At 35.5% G+C, this 24,050-nt stretch overlaps 1 protein-coding gene across 6 annotated transcripts in view; it reads left to right on the forward strand.

Moving 5' to 3' along the window:
* ATP2C1 (ATPase secretory pathway Ca2+ transporting 1) overlaps window positions 1–24,050 on the forward strand; it is a 69,804-nt gene that overhangs the window by 37,569 nt on the left and 8,185 nt on the right. For all 6 annotated transcript variants that reach the window (XM_075083374.1, XM_075083373.1, XM_075083379.1 and 3 more), the window contains 17 exons: window positions 1,042–1,131; window positions 3,993–4,028; window positions 4,964–5,025; window positions 5,395–5,503; window positions 8,443–8,598; window positions 9,266–9,334; window positions 11,031–11,106; window positions 11,606–11,672; window positions 12,841–12,965; window positions 14,193–14,290; window positions 15,445–15,540; window positions 15,652–15,741; window positions 17,155–17,259; window positions 18,911–19,067; window positions 20,429–20,599; window positions 21,596–21,693; window positions 23,314–23,364. In XM_075083374.1, the coding sequence (XP_074939475.1) occupies window positions 1,042–1,131; window positions 3,993–4,028; window positions 4,964–5,025; window positions 5,395–5,503; window positions 8,443–8,598; window positions 9,266–9,334; window positions 11,031–11,106; window positions 11,606–11,672; window positions 12,841–12,965; window positions 14,193–14,290; window positions 15,445–15,540; window positions 15,652–15,741; window positions 17,155–17,259; window positions 18,911–19,067; window positions 20,429–20,599; window positions 21,596–21,693; window positions 23,314–23,364 (1,656 nt within the window). The remainder of the gene's footprint in view (window positions 1–1,041; window positions 1,132–3,992; window positions 4,029–4,963; window positions 5,026–5,394; window positions 5,504–8,442; window positions 8,599–9,265; window positions 9,335–11,030; window positions 11,107–11,605; window positions 11,673–12,840; window positions 12,966–14,192; window positions 14,291–15,444; window positions 15,541–15,651; window positions 15,742–17,154; window positions 17,260–18,910; window positions 19,068–20,428; window positions 20,600–21,595; window positions 21,694–23,313; window positions 23,365–24,050) is intronic.

Below are 24,050 nucleotides of genomic sequence, written 5' to 3' on the forward strand. Positions count from 1 at the left end.
TTTCCTATCAGTGTTATTTATTATGTGTATATACATAGGAGCCCGTGTAGCTTCTCAAAATGGTGTGGAAGTGTCACTACTTCCTCCTGCCCTCTGACTACATGAGCCATTTACAGCAACTTTTCACACAGAGGATTTTTTTCTAATGAATTCGTAATGTTAAATATTTTGGTTAAGGCTTCCTACACTTTGTCTGAGCAGCGTTGCAGTTAAGTTCTAAAGTAAACCCTGAAGTAATAAATGGTGAATTCAAGAGAAACTGTTTTACATGAGTGACTAAAAAGATATACAGCACTCTGCTGGTGATAGCAGTGGGAACATCATCACATACTAGCTGTCCTCTGACATTAATTCTTTATTTTATTATGTGTAGTGTCAAATTAGTCAGATGCACCAGAACACTTATAAAGCATGTTAACCAAGTCTGGTTTAGGTAGGATTTAAGATACATATTTGCTTTGAATGTGCTTATCATGTGTGCTTTCAGAATGTTCTTCACTTTAATTGTAGGAATGTTCTTTTTTGTAACATTTCTCAAAAAAAAATGACCATGTTAGCAACCAACTGTCATGTAGAAGCAAGATCCTTTACTATTTTAGCCTTAGAAATCTGAAGAAAGCATATGATCTAAAAGGAAAACTTGCATCTTGTAAAAAAAGAAATCAGTGAATTGAAATTAGGAAATATATTGTTGCCTTGATAGTGATCAGTTGCTGGGAACAGGATCAGCCTGTTACCTCAAAGACATTTTGAATGTATTTCGGGCTTCTTTTTTGTGTGCTTAAACAACTACAGGAGGGTATTCTTTTTGTCTTAAAAATGTGAATCAAGAAATGTAAGAAGCAGTTTTCGTCTGGTATGCATTGAATACACTCCATTCAAGGTCTTTGAACCTTTGAATTCAAGGTCTATCTGGTAGGTTAGAAATATTTTAATTATAGAATAATAAATTTCAAAAATAGATCAGGTGTGCTTTGAGGGGTAGATAAAATGGTCTTTCTGTCAAGAGGATGACTGAATTAATTTTCTGTTTCATTTCAGTTCAAAAATCCCCTTATTATGCTTCTCCTGGCATCTGCAGTCATCAGTGTTATAATGCATCAGTTTGATGATGCTGTCAGTATCACTGTGGTAAGGAACTAAAATTTTATCATCTTTGAGAGTACTTCAGAATGTATGACCACATGTACTTCCAACATCACATGAATGCCACGTGGGATGGGATCACTTGATTCTAATTCATTAATTTGATTTGGATGCTGCCATTAAATCTGTTAAGTTTGTGACTGGATTTTGATTTTGTTTGGTGATTTTGTTTTTGGTTTTTTGTGTGTGTTTTTGTAGTTATTTTGTTTTTGTGTGGGGTTTTTTTGTGTGTTTTCTTCTTTTTTTTTTTTTTTTTCCTTTCTTGACTGGTAGCGGTAGTATGTACCAAAATACATCAATGAATAATTATCTGGCTGTATCTTGTATCTTTACTCTTCATTGGTTGAAATACCTGCCTTAAGGCATTTGCTCAGAGGAGTAATTTTTGATGTCTTCTATGTAATTTTTATCTTAAATTATGCTTTAATTTCAAATTGAAACCAATGTAAGCCTTCTGTAAATTTATTTGAAAGATGTAATCTTTTAAAACATGAGAAAGGAGTGTAACCTGAACTCTCTAGAAGTAGCAGAAGGAAGATAGAAGCTGAAATAATGAATTTTTGTAGAAGTTTGCAGTTAAATGGGGGGCTAAAATAGTGAGCAAATATAGTACTGCTAAACATTTGTCATTGCAGCTGACACAGAAAAAAATGATAATGCCTTTGACCTTTTTAGGGTGATAGGTGATAACTGAAATTGGGTTTTCTCTATCATCAGAGGCAAGTTCTAGCTGATTTTTGTCTTGGCTGACCTTTGCAATCTCTATGTTGAGTTTTGTAATTAACTCAAGTAACTGGAGGTTTGACAGAACCCCTTTAATTCTCTAGAAAGAATAGTTTTCTTTGCAAGATAAACTATATGGCTTCTTTAAGAGAAACCATGCAACTTTGAATTTGAGTATAATGATAGTTTGGAATGGTCTGTTGTGCTCATAAGTTGAATTTAGGTAAATTATTGTATTATGAAATGTATTTAATTGTTGTGGCTGAAAGTTGAATTATTTTGGTTTTTTTTCCCTTGGTTAGTGCCCTTAAGTCTCTCCTAACCCTCTTGAGCAAGTCAATGAGAAAAGAACACTGCAGTTAGTGTAAGAGAGTATTAATTTCTGCATTCTGTGCTACAACCTGAGAAGGTATCTTTTAACAGCCTTGTGAACATTGGTAGAGGTGTCTTAAAACATGGAGAAAAGGCACGGTTGAGTTAAAGTTCATTAGTTGTGTTTTTTTGTATATTTTCTGACTAACCTACTGTTTAGTCATCTTGTTATTAATGCCCACTTTTTCGTCTAGTGAATATTTGTTTTGCTTCATTTTCAGATGATAGAGAAATTTTTCTATGACACTGTATATTTGTGCTCAGAGCCTTAGCAACAAAATTAGTTTGCTGCTGAAGATCTATGACATATTTCTTTTGGTGGCAATGCTGGCTTTTGCCATGTTTTTAGCTCTGCTGATACAAATGTATTGTAAAGCTTTTTGATCTGGTCTGGGGACTGATAAAGATTAAAAAAAAAATAATACATCTTCCCATTTGGAGGATATCCGCTTCTTGATGCAACCCATTGCACATAGACACCAGCTGAGAGACTGACGTGAAACTAGAAATGCAAAGCTGTGTCAGGTAGCATGAACTGCAGAAGATAATATTGGCTCCAAAAGAAACACGTGTAGCTGTGGTGGAAATATTCCATGGAAAGATGGAATAGATATAATATTGGAACTAATATTCAGTTGGTGAGGCTAACGTTAGTGCCATAAATCAGGCAGATTTACTGGAATTATCCTTGATCTAGTTAAGAGTTCTTCAAGGAATTTTTTCTCTTGCAAAATGGTAATATCTTGGTTATTTTCTACTAGTTACAGTATGTACTTTAAAGGCTTGCTTAATGGCTGTTGTGTTATGGTTCTGTAAGAAAATGTAACAACTCAATTTTACTAACAAATTCAATTAATGTAACAAAAATCAATCTGAGAGTGTGTTGAAGGGGAAGATATTTACTTTACACAAAATTGATCTTTGTTACTTCCCGTAATAGATTTCATTCATTTGCTCACTTTCGCATCACATGCTTATAAGCCCCATGATGTTTATGTTGAAGTGTTGTGACCAGAATTGAGTGTCGTATGGGGGACTATGAATGCTTGCTATTGAGGCCTTAGTACTTATTTGGTTTCTTTGAAATGAACAATTTTTTAAGCTTTTTGTTCGGGATCTCTAGGATGTTGGCTCTTTGGGGTGTACTCAGTGTCTTGTCTCACTCCTTGGGAGTCTTGGGCAGAGTTCCTGAGTCTCATCTTCGTCTTTTTCTCCTTGCTGGGATATTTTATGGCTCAAGACCTGTTCTTCAGCTTGCTGCCTTATGTCTAGTCTTCAGTTCATTCTTAGTCTTTCTTATATCTGGTTATTTGAATGAAACCACATCTGTGATGCTCTGTAGCAGTTAACATGTCATTCCTTTTAACCTTTGTTCTGCTTACAGAGAACACCATTCACACTTCATTCAGACCAGTTTTTCTATTTGTGTCATGGATTTCTCTCCACTGCTGTCTCTTGCTCACTCTTTAGAAACACGGGATAGAGGAATTTTTTCTTCAAAATCACTGTCTAGTTATTAATCTTATTTTTAGTAAAATCAGGTTACTGAGTTTTTGGACATCACTAGAGCAGATGTAAGTAGGTAATGGCATTGCTTTTGTAACAGAGTGATTTTGAGCATGAGAAAGTTTGTTTCCAAATCACATTGTTAATATGTAGTAACATTTATGGCTGAGCAAAACCAAGTATCATCATTTACTTTCACGACCATTTGGAGTTCTTTTATTTTACTTACTTTTGTTTTCTTGCAGGCAATCGTCATTGTTGTTACAGTTGCCTTTGTTCAGGTAAGACAGTTGTTGTCCAAATAAGATTATTGCTTTCATGTAAACGCTTCTATTTATAAGACTGAAGTAGTTGTCTTGATGCATTATGCTGTGAATGGTTGAGTAAAGAGCTCTGAGCTTTCATCCAAGTCTTTTGCCTTTTCTAAAGTGTGTGATTTGTCCTGCTTTAGCTACATGGACATTTATGTATCTGTATGGGTATTATACTCAGCCATAAAACAGTACTTGTAAAGAAGCACTCAGAATACAGTGTTGAAGTACTTTCAAGTATGTAACTTCATATAAAATAGATTTTGAAAATGTAGCTCTGGTTTCAATTTTGTACAGAAATTTTACAAAAAATAATAATTAATCTTTAAGTAATTTTCTAAGTAATAAAAAGTCCCCATTCTGTAAATACCCAGCTTTACTCAATATGTACCTAAATAAAAATTGCTTTGTGTTTGTGCTCTATATCTTTGTCTACCTTAATTCTGTAATCTGTTTATTGAGTTAGAGATGAATTGTAATACCTCTGGGGCTAAGAGCATGAACACGGTATTTTTGGTGCTAATTTGTTAAACTGTAGAACTTAATCATGTATCTGATCCCTGAGTTTAGAAGCATTACTGCAACTACTACAAAGCCCTGAAGATGTTGAAGGAAAATGCAAAGGACCTCTGCTATTCTTTCAGAAGAAATGCATGTAGGCAAATTCTTAAGTCTGTAAATTTTTCAGTGTTTTGGACCATATTTGCTATTTAAAATATCTAACATAGAACGGGTTGAGGGCATCTCTTATCTGATTGCTTGGAATATTACTTTAATACAACTTTATTAATAAATACTAAATAAATAATAATGATTTTGAGTACATGTAGGTATATCTTACTGTTATTTAACTTCTGCCTGTTTTGAAAATATTATCTGCTTTATTTTTTTAAATATCACTCCAGGAGTACAGGTCAGAAAAATCTCTCGAAGAGCTTAGTAAACTTGTGCCTCCAGAATGCCATTGGTATGGAATTTTGTCCTTTTATTCTAAATTAAGTCATATTAAATTCAGTCTGAAATGAGTAAAATAAAAAGGTTTTGCTGAACTTACCACCTTTATACCAAGCTCTTATGCTGACACAGAATGTATGTGCTTTGCTTTTGCTCATTTTAAAGACTGTTGTACAGGCCTAAAAATTACTCCACGTTGTTCCCCCTCTGACGACTTCAAATGATGTAACTGATGTGTAACTTCTAAGAAACAAACAGCAAAATAGAAGTGGTATTTTGCTGAAACCAGTAACACTGCAATGCATAGTCAGCAGTGTGAATGCTTTTATTTGACAAAATGCCAGAAAAGATGTTCTTATGCTCTTCATGTTTTTATTTACAGTGTACGAGAAGGAAGGGTGGAACATACACTTGCAAGAGATTTAGTCCCAGGTGATACAGTCTGCCTGTCAGTTGGAGACAGAGTCCCAGCTGATCTACGACTGTTTGAGGTATATACCTAATATTGCTTTAATATGTAATAACTTTTCTTTTTGTGGAACAGAGGGGAAGAGAAGATTGCACTTGTATTCAGAGGCTATAAATGTTATTGTTTGGAATTCACAACTGTATAGATAGAAATTTTGAAATAATTCAGTTCCCAAATATAATTGTGCATTCTTACAATATATGTAGTTTCTGATTATAGGACGTGAAAGGAAATAATTTTCCAACTTCATGTACTGATGCATTCTTGAAAATTTTAGTTGAGTACTTTTTCCTCAGTGTTACACAAGTTGTAAAATTGTTTCCAGTCTGAATTATAAGATATTTGGCAGCTGGTACAGGTGACTTCAAGTCTATTTGTATTAATCATTAGGGTATAGTTTCAGTGTTCTCTGATAAGGGAATATTAAAAAAAAAAAAGGTGAAATTGTGCCAGTGTAATGTTTTCTCTCTGACACTTTCATCAGTGCGTGTTGTTACACCTTCTGGTTTACTAAATATTTTATTCCTAATATTAGCACTGCTGGAAGTGCTTGAGTTGAACCAGTGGCACTATAACAGTACTTGCAGATTCTCTAAAAATGGAGTGTATACATATTCATCTTGCTTCTGGTGGTTTCAGTTCAGTAGTGTCATGTTACTTTTCTGTTAGAGTGGGCATCCTCAGGTCTGGGCTATGTATCATGTTAAAGTAATTTCTGGATGTGATGAGCTGTATATCCGTGTTTGATACTGGATTAATCGGTGCTCGCTTCATAGGCAAAGCCTAAACGAGCTAGTTTCAAGAGCACCACAAATTTGTCTCAGAAATTTGTCTGAATCGTCTGTTGTTAGCCCCTGTAGTGTAGTTATTACTTGAGTGGGTTTGTTTTTTGTGACTGCAAACAGTTTCTCCTTCCCTCAGCAATTGTATAGTGTCTGTATTGGTATGAAACTGCTGTTGCAGCAGCACCTAGTTTCTTGCTCATAAGCTTGCAGCATGCTTGCACCTCTTACAAAGGAAATTAGAAGTTTCTCGGTTGTCTGTAGCCCTACACCAGGTGAAAATTTGTGTCATCTTTATCTCAACTATTCTTGCAGATCATATGAAAGTAAGAGCATGTAATCTTGTTTTCATCTTGTCTGTACTGGGTATTGTTATGGGGTGGTGGGTTTTAAAACAAAGGGACATAATCTTTTCAGATAAAGAACTAGATCTCTTCAGCCTATTCTGATTGACGCTGTCCTAGAAAATTGTAGAATTGGTAATTAGGCACTGTTTACTTCCTGAAGCCTTTCATATATATGAGAAGTTGTTTCTTCGCTGGTCTAAATTGCAGGGGCAATCTCATTTGGTGAAACATATTTGAAGACCTTTTCTGGCCTAAGTTTTCTGTATGTTAATGAGTGGTCCATGAAGTTTTATCGTAATCTTCTCTAAAGCCAGAACATCAAGAACTAACATACCTTTAACAGTGTAGGCTTTGAGCGCAATTCCTTTTGGTAGTGACAAGAAATGTTTCAGAGCTCATGGCTAAATGTGAACAGTAGCAAAGTGGCATATTCATCCTGTTTCAGCTTGGAGTCTGAGGAATACATCACAAATACAAAATTGCTATAGAACTTTCTGGAATTAATCTCATTTTTTATGGTTTTGACTGAAAGACTCATTGCAGTTTTTGACAAGTGTCCCTTTTCCTTTATTGATACAGCATCCATCTTTTAAAAATGGGTACTGCACTGGTAACTATTTGAGAGAATAGCAGGAATTAGAGGGATTTGACTGATCAGAAAGCACTTTAGTAAAGGTACTATCCTTTTTTAACATTGACTAAATTATTTTTGATCTAGCAGCCTGTGTTCATTTTGTTGTGCAGCTAGAACTGGAGCGCATCTCAATTATCATGCCACTTAAAAAACAAATCAAAACACAAAAAAAGCCACCCCAGCTTGAACCTTGGAGCTATCAGCTATACTGTGGTGGTGCCGCCGAGTGCATTGAAACTGATTCTTATTTACTCTTTTTAAGTGATATCCTTTCAAAACATTTTGGCAGTTGAGCTATATTATGCATCCTTTGACACTGTTTTTCTTGATAAGATTATCTTGAAATTTAGTGGTATGGTCACCAATAGTGGCTTTATACGTTTTAAAAATGCAAAACTATTTTACTTAAATTTTGTGAACAGAATTTAATGATTCAGGCTTTGACTCTGTTCAAGACTCATCTAAGTCAATAGATTCACATGTAAGAATTTGTCAGTTGAGGAAAGAGATTTCTCTTCCATTCTTATTCTGATAAGTTGTTTTTGTTTTAGTTTATATTTGTAGAACAAATTTTATTTTCTACATCTGTCAGCTGACTAATACAGAATAATTCATTTTTACCTCTTCCTTCTCTAACTACCCCCACGTACTACCAGAAAACCGCAAAAGTAAAACCTAAACCAAAAAAAGGCAGCTTCTGTTCCTCTAGTCTACTTGACTGTTGCCTGAATAACATTTTCCCTATAGAGACTTAGTGGTTTTGTTTGCACAGTATGAAATATGTTTTTTTCTTAGTGAGTTCTTAATGGACCATGATAGGAGGAAGTCGGTAGAGGAAGAGTTGGGAGGTTAATATGTATGTGCACTTGCATTCCCAGTTAATTATTTTGTTTGGTGACCGAATGCATCATAGTTGCAACCTCTTGAATGTTTTATAGGAAAACAATCATGACCGTAAAATTATGAGTATACTTCGACTCTTCAAAGTGAGAGCTTGTTGCATTGCTGCAATATTCTCTAGGAGTGCTTGTTGCTTTGTTGATCCCTAAAATGTGGTTGATATTGACATTGCTTCTTACCATATGAAGAAATTGTATGTATTTTTAATGGTCAAAATTGGGAAATTTCTATTAAAACTTCCAGCTACTTAGAAGAGACTGGCATGCTTTTTTACCTAGTCTGTATTTTGTTTTCAAAGGCTGTGGACCTTTCTATTGATGAATCCAGTCTCACGGGTGAGACAGCTCCTTGCTCTAAATCTACAGGTCCTCAGCCAGCAGCAACCAATGGAGACCTCACTTCTAGGAGCAATATTGCTTTCATGGGAACATTGGTCAGATGTGGAAAAGCAAAGGTAAAATTGTTATTGATAGGGAAGAATATGTTCCATGTTTCAACTCTTTGAAGGCAGTTTTACTTTTAAAGTTCATCTGTCAATTGAGAAATGTACTTTAATGACTACATATATTTTGAGTTTTCCAAACAAATAGAAATGGAATGAAAATAGAAATTTTTACTGGAAAAATTGTAGACTTTACTGTGATGATGCACTGCATAGTTTTTCTCATTGGTGCTTTTTCAGACACCAGTTTAAAAAGAAAACTAATCTAGGGCCAGGAAGGCTCAAATATACAGGGAACAGATGATGTGAAACTCTTCTGTCTAGGATGTGGTAATGTGCTTCTAGAACTACAATCGTGTTTGAAAATCTGTAACTGAAAATACAGTTTTGGCTAGTGTTAGATAGGTGTTACCCTGTTTCAGTTTTGTTACAGGTAGTTACTAAATACTCCAGCAGTGCACAGAATGGCAGTTTGTTTCACAGAGGGGAAAAGGTTTTTCGCAAAAATATATCCTACTTGTGCCAAGAATTAATTTTATAAACAAAGCTCACTGAATCATAGCAGGCCTGATGACATTTGCCCACTATTTGAGTCAAAGCTGAAAAGAGCAACCCCTAACATAAAAATCAAACTTCAGATTTGAATTGGTTTTATTTCAGTGATTTTTTTTTTTTTTAGGGGATAGTTATTGGAACAGGAGAAAACTCTGAATTTGGGGAGGTTTTCAAAATGATGCAAGCAGAAGAGGTAAGAGTGAATATTTAGAAGTAAAGACATATATTTTGTAGGTGTATATTTCATTCATTAAAACTTTGATTTTTTTTTTTCCATAGGAACTTAGCTAAACTTAATTACATTGCTTTTAATATTTTTCTTTCCTCTAGTGAAACAAATCTTAGCTCTTGAACATGAAAGTAGTAATTGAATTCAGTGCAACAAAATATCCATAGCTGACCTAAAAATATTAACTGTGAAAATAAAATTCTGAACCTGGTCAATGGAACGAATATCATTGCAATTTGTTGAAGTGTTGTTTTTTCCAAGTGGAACTATGTTTGTGCAAAAGGGATTTGTATGACAGATTTGTGTGGTGTGTGCACAGGACTACGTTTCATTTGATTAGCAGTATACTGCAGGGTTATGTGTATGTCTCCTCCTGCTTCATGATCTCCACTTTAACCTTTTATAAACTCCGTTTGACTCCTGTATACCAAAGTCCCAGAGTGATTTTTTTCTTTACTGTGGTACACTGATTCACATGGGAAATCAGACTTGAGTGCTTTGTGTGTCTAGGGTCTTCTAGCATCTTCTCTGGCTGCCTGATCAATGTAGGATCAGAATAAGACAGTCTGTCTCCAGCTGTGAGGACATAACCAGGCATAGTACAGGCAGGACTTCTCTTCCAGATATATACAGTTCTGAAATATGCCAAATCAGAGCAACTAAGGGCATTAAATGCATCAGCCAGGAGTGTATCACAGACCATGTTGTTAGCTGCAGTGCCTTACTACACCTTTCAAGGAAATACTGCTGTCCAGTCACCAAAGTGGAATTCATTTTAATCCACATGTGAGGAAAATATGATCAGAGTATTGTAGGGTTATTTTTTATGTTTATACTACAGTAATCTCATTTTGAAAGTAAATGTTGAAGGTAAGAGTGCATCAAACTTGATACTAGCTTTCTCATATAGAGTGTATGTGCCTTTTTCATAACTTGTTGAACAAAGGTGATTTTACAAGGACCCTGTCTTCCTTTTTTTGCCATGCTTTCTATACTGTAGTCCACCATATAGTACTGTTCAAAACCCCAGACTTACCGGCATCCAATGTAAAAATCCACTTTCCTGGTTTTCTAGTTTTGATTTTTTTTAAATTAGAATTTTTGCTTCATGTCCCCTCCTCCTTTCTATACCTTTTTTTTGGCACTACATTGTCTAAATATTTCCATGATTTTCTGTTTGGCTAAATTAATCATCTGCAGAAAATTCAACAAATTCCTTTTGAGATACAATTGGTTTTCCAGTTCTCTAATGCCTCTGTCTTGAAAAGTCAGTTTTATTCTTGTTGTCAAGATCGTTTTGGTCTTGGTAGAAGTGCAGTGGCTTTTACTCAGTATCGTTTGTTCGTTTGTTTATTTATTTATTTTAGAAAATCTTTGATACGACCTTTTGTATTAGATTTTCTGTAGGCATTACAAAGCTCCTAAATAATATTTTAAATGAATTTTTTCATTTAATTGAAGGGTTCTTCAATCTTCTTGAATTCTACACAAGAATGGAAAAGTAGTCTGTTTCACAAAGTAAACGTCTGGAAGCATAGGGTATAACTGTGTCTTACTCACTGATAGTGTCTTAAAGTTTGCACATCTGAAGTAATATGTGATATAGTTCACACTTTTTAACCTGTGCTTGTTAACTGCTTCATGTTTACTGTTCATCAAGGCTCCAAAGACACCTCTGCAGAAGAGCATGGATCTCTTGGGAAAACAGCTTTCCTTGTATTCCTTTGTTATAATAGGTAAGAGAATTTATGTAATAGAATTAGAAATTATTTATGTAACTGAAACTAACATGTAGGCTTGGGGAAATGGGGCTTGATCTACCCTTAAATATTTTGACTCCTCGTTTTATTGGTTGCCTTGAGTTCATGTGACTAATCATCTGAAGATTACTAATGCAATGTAACTTTCATCATAAGGGTGTTTCCTTGCTTTTTCCTGCAAACGTACTTTTCTGACTTAGTCTTTGCCCTCTAAATGCTTCATTTTAAATTGCAGTGTGCTTTATAGTCTTATTCAAGGTGTGCGTGAGTGAGTACCTCGCTGCTGGTGTGACTGGGCAGCTTGATTGGCAGAGGCTTTCTTCACCTTTGCCATAGTAATGGAATCATGTTTTGACAGTAGAAGAAATAATAAATTTTTATGGGTAGCACGATGATAAGCTTGGTTTTGGCTATTTGAGTTCTTATTCTTTTCCCCATGAGGCTATAGTACATGTTGGTTTTATTTTCTTTACAGGAGTTATTATGCTGGTTGGCTGGTTGCAAGGAAAGCATATACTTGATATGTTCACAATTGGTGTGAGGTAAGATTTTTGTTCTTAAATAGTGTAGATCATGCCTTACAGGAAGTGTCTGAAAACTAGTGATGTGTATTATAGTACACTTGCACACAGACTCTTTTTAAATTCACATAAGTAATTTGAAATGAAAAAAGACTTTGTGCTGTAGAAGAGCAAATTCATGCACATTTTTGATGATAGGGTGTGTTCGTGTCAGTTTCTTAAACTGTGCATTTGTATGGTGATTTGAGTGTCTTATGGAACATCTGCAAACATGATAAGCACTGTACAGTTTTAATTTCTGTCACTGAGTAAATAAAGAAAACATAATTTTATAACTGGCATCAGACAAAACTAAGTTGCTGCAAGCCTTGTGTCACATAGTTCATTAGCTCATTTTCTAACATACTCTGGAAACTTAATTCCAGGCTGTTGTCTGCTGAGAATAACACTGAATTTAGAGGATCTAACTGTACTGCTAGAAAAGTTGCTGAGTTGCGAATTATGTGGACAGTGCGTAAGGCAGAAGTGTTTCTTTAAGTGACAGGATCAGGCTCTGGAGATTTACCCTTTTGGGGAGGAGAGGGAAAAATAACACCAGGATGTGCATCTGTGAGCATTGTGTAATGAGTTATTGTGATCTTGTTTACACTGTTATTTGTTTTTATTTGTTTGGTCTGGGGTTTGGGTGGTGGTGTGGTTTTTTTTTTTTTTTTTTAAAAAAAAACAAAACAAGACCTTCCATGCTGTTCCAGCACTTCACTTGCTGCCATGTCATGATCTGGAAGTAACAGCTTGTGGAACAGCGGTCACTTGAAGTGGTGGCATTTCCCACTTCTGTTTAGTGCTGACTACACATATTCTTCACAATCTGGGCTGCTTTGCACAGTCCTAATTAGTGTTTTGTGTAGGCAAAACAGATGTACATTTGATTGCCCCCCCCCCCCTTTTTCTTCATACTTTTGCATAACTAATGAATAGAAATGTTGAAGTTATTGCATTTTGTTACTGTGTTCAGTGTGTATCTTACAATGAATGGTATACAACTAGAATCACATGGCTCTGCTTTCTTTCACTTTTAACCTCAGTGAACACAGCTACAGAAGCAGTGTTCTGAAGTGTAAATGCATCATTACTATGTATTCATGTATGATATTCTAAGGCAAGACTTGTATATTTACTTTCATTACAGTTTGGCTGTAGCTGCAATCCCTGAAGGACTCCCAATTGTGGTTACAGTGACACTGGCCCTTGGTGTGATGAGAATGGTGAAGAAACGGGCTATTGTAAAAAAACTGCCTATTGTTGAAACTTTAGGTATGACCAGAATGTTAGGAAATCAACACAAATATTAATGACTAGTAGTTAAAATGAAGCAGGTATTCTTATTTTGCTAGCAAAGTGGTGGTATCTTTAAAACACTCCTAAACTAAATGCATTTTCACAGAATTCAGGTATATGTTTTTGAGGGCCCACCAACTACTTTTTTTTTTTAATTTAACTGAAATAGTCTGTCAGTATTGCACTAGCAGCACTTTAAACTGTGTGAGTGATCGGATGTACAGGGTACTCTTTTTATACTTTCTTGAAGATGTTCGTGTTAAATAAGTCTTGTAAAATGTTTTCTAAACTAAATTTTTGGTGTAAATTTAGGGATGATATTGGCAGTTGGAAACAAATCCAAGTTTGAATACTAGAAAAAGCTTTCATAGTAATGCACCTGCAGGATGTTATGCTGCTCATATTAAAACTTAAAATAATTTAAAACCATTACATCTTAAAAACATTCTGTACGTAGTTTCAGTCATGAAACATGTGAAGCACAGGACATGGAAAAGAAATAGAAATAGAAATACTAAGTTAAATAATTCTGCTGCATTTGAATTTCTTTTGCATTTGAAGATCGGAAATATTTTTTTCTAATGCTGCTGGCAAGAGTTTCATTAGTGGTGCAAGGTTTTTTCTTGCCTTTGCAATTCTTGCTATAGTGTCCAAAAATGTCAAGATACTGCAACACTGTTTCAAAATGCTCTTTTCCTCATTTAAAAAGGCATATCCAAATCTAACATTTCTGTAATCTTTTCATTCTTACTAAAATTTGCAGGTTTAGTAGTATAAGTCACGCTTTTGTGTGATGCAAGTGTTGTGGCTAGTGTTAGATGTTGCACTTTTTAGTAAAGAAGAATGAGTGCTATAAGCAGGCTCTTAGCTTTCCTCCTCACCAGGAATCACAGCTGAGATTTTAGAGACGTAGTTTGAGATACAGCAGAATGAAATGATGGAGAGGTAGTGAATGGAAGCATTTCAGAGCAGTAGTGAATTTGGGCTTCTAACTAGGGTGTTTTATTTATTGGGCAAACTTGCGAAGAACCTTGCACAGCTGTTCATTAATAGTTAAAAATCAGCTGTCTTTGTTAAATCTCATTTTGTTTTTTACGAAGACAGCTGCAGTATTTCTAGAAATTTGCTTGTCTTGAATACTTTTTAGTGACTCACAATGTTCTAAAGAAGCATTGTCTTATAAATGTTAATTGCTTATTTCAGGTTGTTGCAATGTAATTTGTTCAGATAAAACTGGAACTCTCACAAAGAATGAAATGACTGTTACTCATATTTTTACTTCAGATGGGCAGCATGCTGAGGTATGTAGTGAGGGTCTGTCGGACTTCAATTTTCCTTTTTACTTTATTGTGTGTACCAGCTGAAACATGCTTGAGTGTACTGCAGGTAAAGCATCCGTTAAAGTGTAACTTTGTTGCACCAAATTTCTGTTCCTCAACACCCACTTAATTCTGTTCTTCAGTTCACTTAGTATTGTAGCTTTTGAGTCCTCTATTGCAGTTATCCAAGCTGTCTCTGGTTACAGACAAATTTTTTGTATAATTAAGTTCTTAAATCTCTTGATGGCTGTAGGACACAATAAAACTCTCAAACTCTTCTCAGTCAGGGTTTTTTCACATTACAGTTAACAGAGGGTCTTGTCACTGACTTTTGTAAGCATAAATACTGGATTTTTTTTCATATTATTTCCTGTTATTTACCTATGTTGGCTTATATATACTGGCTTTTATTTTTCTATCCTTAGAATTCTATAGGAATACTGTAATTGCTTTTTTTACTAGCACAACTTGTTTACATCTGGGTCAAATCAGCTCCTTTTTCCTAATTGCAAGAGAACTTGAAATGGCTATATAATATATTAGCTGTTAATGCTGTAGACATGAAGGCTTTTAGGATCCTAGTGGGATGCCTGGCTTTTATGCACCAAAAATACAATTTTACTGTTTTTAACACCTCTCTGAGGTCTCAGCTGATAGGCTGTTCAACTATGACTTTTATTTTTTCCTTCATTCTTCTTACTGGATCAAAGTAGGACTCTGCTCTGCACTTCCATTCCCCTGCCGGGGTTATGCATTATTAACCAGGATAAAGGCAAATAGGAGGAAAAAATTAGAAAGCAAAAGAAAGAAGAAAAGAAGAAAGCAGGCCTAATACTGCAAGGCAACAACATACACTGCATTTATGTATGCTAAGGAATAAAATTGCTACTTTTTAAAAAAAATCAGTCTCTAATATATTTTGTTGAAGAACTCGCCCTCAGAATTTTTATGCCTTAATCTAGCACCTGCCACATTAGAAGCTGAGTAGGAGAATCCATCCATGCTGGGTAAAATCAGTCATTATGAATGGCTTTTTAAAAATTTTCTGTAGTTTATAGTAAAAAGCTGAGCTCAAAATGGTTCATAAACCCAGTGAACATTACATTGCATACTACCTTTGGCTGTTTGTCTTGCAGGTTACTGGAGTAGGTTATAACAGGTTTGGAGAAGTGATGCTTGATGGTGAAGTTATTCATGGTTATAACAACCCATCCATTAGCAAAATTGTTGAGGTAAGATGTTGGCACAGGGAGGTGAGTTTTAATTGATGACATAGCATAAGAGCTTTTTTATGGCATTGACTTTGTGTTCTGTTTTCTCCGTTTTCCTTCCTCATCTCTCAGGCTGGTTGTGTGTGCAATGATGCTTTGATCAGAAACAACACGTTAATGGGGAAGCCAACAGAAGGAGCTTTAATTGCGCTTGCTATGAAGGTGTGTACTTGATGGTGCTTTGTGGATTCATGGCAGGTGGGAAGCGTGTAGAAATAGTGTTTTTTATTTTTTTTCCTAATTTTCCTCTGCTCTGGGGCTCCTGGGTTTGTATTGCTCATCATTTGTATTGTTGCTCATCCCCTATGTTTCTTGTCTATTGGAAGTCTTTGGGCAATCTGAAAGATGAGAGAGTTATTTAGAACTGAAGTAGAATCTTTATTTTCATCTTCTTGCACCTAGGACTGTCATTTTATGTGCCACAAGCTAATTTACCTGTTGAATATTGATTGTGCTGTCTCTTTCCCAGTTCTCATCAGAAGCAGTAAGAAGTTGGTAACTGATGTATTGGTGACTGCAGCATTTATAGTGCCCTTTAAGTGAGGTAGTCTGAATTGTGGACGTTGTAGTTAAATGTTTTTGGTGTTTTTGTAATGCTGTGACACACCCATTACAGCTACTGAGAAATGTGGCAAGGCATCTTAGCACTTGATTTTTTTTCTACTATGGGAAATAAATTGATAAAAACCTTGAAAGATGAGTGCATTAGTCTTTCTCTCCCTGTGTAACTGAGGCCCGAGATGTATCTATCTTTTCCTGCTGAGACTTATTCCAAGTCCCCAGTCTTTGACTGGAAAGGAGCAGTGTGTGACGTTATTTTGGCAAGAGCCCATAGAAAGTGAGAACAGGAATCTTTCACAGCTGTTGCTGAAAAGGGAGGTAGTGAAGGAGTTGTGAAGCTCTAAGTACTGAGAATGGCTTAAGGCAGGCTGCTGCTTCTGCATCTTTTTTAATCAGCACTTTCTCCTGGACTTGGTTAAGGGTAGAGCATGGAATGCTGTGAGTTGCATCAGGGTTGGGGAGAGAACGGCATTCCGAATGATATAGATTTTGTCTGGAGTCTTCATGGTTAGTTTCAGATGAAAAACAAGTCATTTCAGGTTGGAACACACAGACTCAAAATCAGTGACTTGCCTTCTCCAGACTTTGCCACAGTCTTGTGTTATAATTTTGTGGGCCCTCCTAGCAGAGAAAGTACATAGAAGATATTAAAAAAAATTAAAAATACATTGGGGCTTTAGACATGTTTGTCAAATCAAGAGCTACATTGCTAGCCATTGCAAGACTTGTGTTTGTGGATGGTCATAATCTACAAAGTATTTCAAGATCTTTGGGTCAAAGATAGTATAACCATGTTAAATGATCTGACTTATGCTGAAGCCTGAAAGAAGCCTCTAGGTTCTTTCAGCACTAGTTTATCTAAACTGGAACAGTGTTCTCAAAAGCAACTTTGGAGATTAAACTGGTTTTTGAAGTAATGATTGTTAACTAAGATGTCTCAACAAGTTAACAAATTGCATAGCTGTTTGAAAAGAAAAGGTCCTGACATTATGGTGGTACTTCTGTTTTATACAGATGGGTTTAGATGGGCTCCAGGAGGACTACATAAGGAAGGCTGAGTATCCCTTCAGCTCAGAACAAAAATGGATGGCTGTTAAATGTGTTCACAGAACACAGCAGGTAAACTCTGTTCCCTTGTGCACTAGCTCTGTAGAATGGTTATGTACCTTGTTTAATATCCTCGTTTTTCACTTCAGAGGTTACAGCAGGCTGGTAGTGCACAGTCCTGGGAATATGTTTTGGTAACAGTCACAGTTTTAGTTTCAAACTCTGAAGTGGAGATGAGATTAAGAATCACAAGAAATTCTTGCCATAAAAGACATACTGGGAAATAATTTTAAGTATTGTGATATCTGAGACTTCGAATGTATACCTGGCTGATCTTTCCTCCTCTTCCTCCCCCCTCAAACATCTAAAGCAATTCTGCCAATCTGCTGCCGCTTCAGGGCTATGTAGTTACATAATGAATGAAGAGTAAGGAGATGCATTGATGTTCAATAGTTAAAAATTCTTTTGCCTGAAAGCCCAGGTCTTCTGGTTTTCAAGCAGACAGCACATTCCCCAGTGTTGACAGATTTTATTGATGTCAACAGTGTCCCACATTATCAATACACACCATTCTTTAACCTCTTTTTTTCTGTCTTCTTGTGCGTCCACATGCATATTTGCGTTCATATTTCATTTAAACCAATCTGAATGCTTTTGTTACAAATATTGACATAGTCACTGCCAGTCTGATAACTGGAGCCTTCTAGATAATATGTGCAACAATAGACCTTATCTTGGATTTATGGAAAATTTCCTAGCACTTCTGAGAAGAAGAAAAAAAAAAAAGGCTACTGGTAGTGTTCAAGTATCACAATAAAATCTTTGCTTTGGAAACAAAAGTATTTGACTGCTTTTATCTATATGGATAATATGGTTGTATTAGCCTTGTCTGTGTAAAGAGTAGTGAGCAGGAATTGCTATATGATTTTCATCCATGTAAGGATTTACTGTGTCTGTGTTTTGGTATCAGCATTTTTAAAAGATTGTTGAAAGAATTGGTAACAGTTTTAAAGGGAGCATAAATTATTTGAAGGCTAGGAAAACAGTGGGAATAGAAACTTAGAGCTCTATCAGTTAAGCCTGTCAGAAAGACTGAGGTAACTTGACTACAGTGCATAAATACTTCACAGGGCAAAAATAGGTGTATTAAGAGAGAGCTTTTTAGCCAACAGGGAAGAAAAGATGAGAATCAGTAACTGGAAATTGAGCTGAGGCAAGGGGGAAGGGAAAGAATTGGTTAATTTACCATTGGAGTTGTGTTCCAGGTAGGTGGTGGATTCTCAGTCCCTTGATATTATCAAGGCTAGATAGCTATCTGAAAAATAGAGTTGTTAGGCATGGGACAAGGATGCAGGTGATGTTTAATGACCTGTGCAGCTGGTCAGATGATGAACTAAATGTCTTTCAGGTCTAATGTTCTGTGTAGGTTTCATTTCTGTCCTTTCCATGGCCTCTTGTGACCCACAGTGTCTAATGTGTATGATGTCTACTGAAATGGGATATTGATTAATAGCTTGGCTCTTTTGACATTACCACTCTTGAACATTGTGAAATACACAAAAGAACAGATTTTTAGATTTAGAACTGTAACTTTGATTTCTATTATATTCTGAAGACTAGAGAAGTACAGACACGCCATTTTTACATTTGCATGTATGTGTACTTGTGTATGCGTATATTTATGTATATGTATACGTGTGCAGACAAAAATTTTTCCTTTTAGGACAAACCTGAAGTTTGCTTTATGAAAGGTGCTTATGAACAAGTCATTAGGTACTGTACATCATATAACTGTAAGGGGCAGACACTACCTCTCGTTCAGCAACAGCGAGAGCAATACCAGCAAGAGAAGACATCTATGGGCTCTGCAGGACTTAGAGGTAAGACATCTTCAGGGTCTCAAAATAACATTTTTTTTAATGACACTGCTTATTTAAAAAAAAGCACAGCAGGAATTTTTTTGTTCAGTGAGTGCCACTGAGTGGTTTAACTTTTCTTTTAAATGGGGGAGTGGAAAAACAGGTGGTGTTGCCTAAGGCCTGTATAATAATTAAATTGCAAAGGGTGAGAAAAGGCACTGCTGGTTCCTGACATGTCTTGCATGTGACCATAACTGAACAGTACATTGCTGCCCAATAGCTTCCATATCTCATTATAGATTTTGTGAATTTTTTTAAAAAATGTGAATGTTTGGGGTTTTTTTTTGTTTTGTGATTTTTTTTTTTTTTAATTACTTTGGGTTCTGTACCTTTGTTTTGTGAGTTAGGCTAGCGCAGCTGACTGCAGGTCAGGAGGTGCCATTAGGACTACAACATTTTATATTAACACGTTGTAGAGATTTTTAAGATGACTGTGAGTACTTTTCGCAAGATGATCAATAGGAGGTGATTGTGGGCAAGCATTATACATGGCTGGCTCTCTTTGGCCTCTGTAAAGAGACCTCTAGGCTGTTAAGTCCGTCCACAGCTTTTTAATGGGAAGGTATGGGTACCGTATGGCTCAGGAAATTCCCAAGGTGCACATTACTAGAAACTGAAATGATTTGCCAGGAGTGGTATCTTTTTGTGGTTGCTTTGTTTGGACAGTCATTCTTTGTGTCTGCTTCAGACCGCAGTCAAACAAAAAAACATCCAGGATAGTGTTTTGAAAAAAATGAATTTGCTTTTGTCTTACAACTCTTATGTCATTTAAATATATTTGAATTAAGAGTTCTACTGTAAAAGACATTCGAGAAGATATTGAGCATGTACTCAATAAAATTTGCCTCTCTAAAAAGAAAAAAACAAAGCAGAAAATAAAAATGTTGTAAACAACAACAACAAAACCCCCCAAAAACCCAGCCATGTGTGTAGAGAGAAACCTCAAAGCTAGGTGCTGTTCTCTTCCCATATAGTGAAAGTATAAATGCTTTCATCTGAGAACAGATAAGAAAGTTATCTTTAAAACCTGGAATATGTATGTTTTGGTAAAAAGACTATCCTTTGGAAGAAAGGAATACATGTAAGTGGGCTGTTCTGAATGCTCATGATAACAGACATTGCTTCCAAGGTTTAAAGAAGTGGAATACTCAGATGAGCAAAGCTACTCAGTGTTTCAGCACTGAGGCCTTTGGTCAATATTCAGACATATAGTTGTATGCCATTAGCTTTCATTTAAAAAAAAAAAGTTGTTTTAAATGCTTATGTAAATGTTAATTTCAAATATTTTTTTTCTTCTTTTTTTTTTTTTCCCCTCCTAAAAGTTCTGGCCTTAGCTTCTGGTCCTGAGTTAGGACAACTGACTTTTTTGGGGCTTGTGGGAATAATTGATCCTCCACGGACTGGTGTAAAAGAAGCTGTTACTACACTTATAACATCAGGAGTTGCAATAAAAATGATTACTGGAGATTCACAGGAGACTGCAGTGGCCATTGGTACGAATAGTCCACTTCCTTTCATTTTTCACTTGTTTTCTCTTTTTGGCAATGCCTAGCTAATTGTTACAAAGTGCGGGCATTAAGTCTTTAACGTTTTTGAATTCTGTGTGATGGATATAGCACGGTGGAATTAGAAGAAGTTAAAAATAACAATCCTAGCCTGAGGTGATACTTTGGTTTCAGCTTAACCTCTAGTTTTTTGAATTTGGTTAAAGTATGACTTTTGCTGTTTGAGCATTTATATTTTCTTACTGTATTTTGTTATAAGATACACTTGACTCTGATTCTTATTCTTACACCCCAACACTGCTCTCCCTACCATCAGCTTTGGATGCCTGTCTTAAAGCAACAGAGAAATGAAAATAGCCAGCAATGAGTATTTAGGATCAATATGGCACTTCAATACTCTCAAATACAGTTTTGTCCATATAACTCAGTTTGAAGTTCAAGTTCTATTAATAAATATTTAAACAATTACTTAACTTTATGTTTTACAATATAATACATTAAAGTATAGGTTCTTAAGCCAGCATATGAATTCTTTATGTACAGAATGATGAAGAAAAAGTTGAATGTGCACATAAAAAGTACACCCACAAGCTAGCAGTACTTTTGCAGAGGGCTTTTTTATCCTTGTCTTCCCCATGTCATCTTTCATTTTTTTTGTTATTTTTGAACTGTGATTTCTTCAGAGAGGACTGAGCTCTCGTGTTTACATGGCACCCGACACAATGAGGTACAGACCTTTAGACCTAAAAAGTCCAAGGAAATAAATATCTGATTAGGATAGACTTTGTAATATGTGTTTTGTTACTCTAAAGTTCAGATATTGACTCCAGCATACTGAACCAATAAGGTGTTAAGATGTTCTGCTCTAGGCATTTCAAATCTGAAATGCTGCAGAAAATACACGTTTAAAGAAAAATAAAATTTGGTACATAATGTTTTAAAAGGGTAAGTTGTTATTATACCTTTTCTATTGTTTATTTCCAGCTAGTCGACTAGGATTGTATTCCAAAAATTCACAGGCAATCTCTGGAGAAGAAATAGATGATTTGGATATTCAGCAGCTTTCTCAAATAACACCAAAGGTTTGTTTTGATATACTACTTACTGAAATGCAGTACAGGATATATGTTATATTGAGAAGTGCTTTTTTTCTGTGGAAAGCTAAAATGTGACTTCTGAGATACAAACAACATGGTTCTAATAGAAGTAGGTGATACAGTAAATTAGCAGAGGCTTTTAGTACAGAAATACGGAAGCTGTCCCAGATCAAACAAGTATCTTTTGGTTTGACATATGACCATATGAAAACTTATTTCTTTCAGCTCATACAGTATTTTTTCAGTGAGTTCATTACTTTTGTCTCTTTTAATGATGCAGTTTGTTTTTACCTTTCAATGCCTATATTGAAACTTTCACTTTGCTACTCTCAGTGAGTATCATTGCCTTTTTCTATTGTTAGACCGTTTTATTTCTTTGAATAGCTCAGCTCATGTGTATAATCCCGCAGTTTGCATGTTCAGACAGTCCATCCTTTCATAATTCATAAGAGGAGCTGTCTGTATCTTTAATGACTTTTAATCAATCTGAGGTCACTGGTTGAGAATTTTGAAAGGGTCTATTTATTAAGTTACTGCTTGTTACTTTTGAGTTTTAAATAACTAAATCTATTGGCCAATGTCAAAGTTGTAAATGTGAAGGCATAATCAAATGCAGTTGAGGTTCAGGCTTGGCTATGTTGCAAAATTTATGCATAAAAATGCTGCTCTGTTTGCAAAAGACTGCAAAGTTAGACTGCAGCTTGCTTGAGTCTGATGTAAGCAAGCCAAAAGCCAAATATTTACAGTCAAAAAATGTTCATGTCAGCTTTGTGTCTTTCCTTGGTGACTCACAAAAACAAACTTAGAAAAAAAGAGTTGTGTGGCAAATAGTAATTTTTGGTTTATTTGGTAATGCTTGTTCTTAAGGGCTGTCCACCTTAAATAACTGAAATAGCGACAAATTTACTTTGTGCATGTTTGACCTGAAACCAAATTCATTTTGTATGTATAATTCCTAATAAGATTTTTAAATAAAAATCAACCATTAAGATTGATATCTGTTTACAGTCTAAAGGAAAAAGAGATGTGAATGCTAACAGTATGGAGTTTATGGAAAGCTAAATTTGGCATGCTCAAATTTCAATTCACAGAGAAGAGCAGAGACAAAAAAAATGCTGAAAAAAGTATTTATTCAAAGCTGGCATATTTTTTAATTAGCTTTAAAATTTCAATCTGTTACTAATATGCTACACAAACTAGTAAAATTGAAATGTCCGGAGTGGCTTGCCACTAGTGCTGACATTGGAAAAGGACATTTTTTTTATAGAGTCAGCATGGTAATCGCTTGCATGAATTTAGTCAGGAAGGCGAGCAGCAAGTCATTATAACTCAGTTGCTTCACAATTTCAGAGGGTTTTAAAATTGCATATTCTGTTTTGAAATAAGTAGCACTAACTTTGGTTACCAGAACACACTTGGAGTTTTCTCTGGAATTAATGATTTTTACTCTATTAAAAACACAGCTCACTGGTACTTCAACTTTAGAGCTAGCAAGAGTACCGTTGGCCTTTGATAATATTTTTTCTATCATCTAGTTTTATAGAATCTAGTGCAATTCTTCACGTTTCTCAACTTTTCACTACTTCTTTACTGTGCTTTTAACAGATCGCAGTATTTTACAGAGCCAGTCCCCGACATAAATTGAAAATCATAAAGGTACGTCTTACTGGAGGCTCAAATACTGGACTGTTGCTATGAGTACTGTTTGTGGTGCCTTTACTGAAATTATAATGTGCTACAGCGTGCCAAGATGAAACCAGAAATGCACTTGCTTTGAAAGTGAAGTCTATTTGAAAATATTACTAGAAAAATGCATAGTGTCCACAAGGGATAGGCAGCTGCTGGTAGGCAACGTCGTGCTTTCTTCTATGTAGGGAGCTGAGGGTTGATAGAGATTTTGTCACACTGCAGTTGAATTGACTAGGAACTTGGAAGAACCATATTTCTGATACTTCTGATACTCAGAACTGGATAAAAGGGCATGAATTTCAAGCCATGTCTGAGGTAATGCTTCCATTCAGAAGTTGACAGAAGAAGGGTAGCAGAGAGGGGTATACTCAGTGTAACAATTGGAGCAATCAGAAAAACAACAGTAAGGAGAATGAAGTCAAGCATTGAGACAGTTGGAATATACTGGGAATTATAAGAGAGTGATAATGGTAATGTAAATACAGTATCATCTTTCTTTCTCTAGAGCTTTTTACTTTCTTGTAAAGGCAGATTTTTTATATATCCTAGCTTTACAATTTAGGCTGTCTGAATATATGAACTGAAGTTTAACCTAAAATCCTGTATAAAAATTCATTAAAATAGCTGCATTTTTTTACAGTGTAATTACAAGA

This window comes from Phalacrocorax aristotelis, chromosome 2 (genome assembly GCF_949628215.1).
Source record: "Phalacrocorax aristotelis chromosome 2, bGulAri2.1, whole genome shotgun sequence".
Lineage (NCBI taxonomy): Eukaryota > Metazoa > Chordata > Aves > Suliformes > Phalacrocoracidae > Phalacrocorax > Phalacrocorax aristotelis.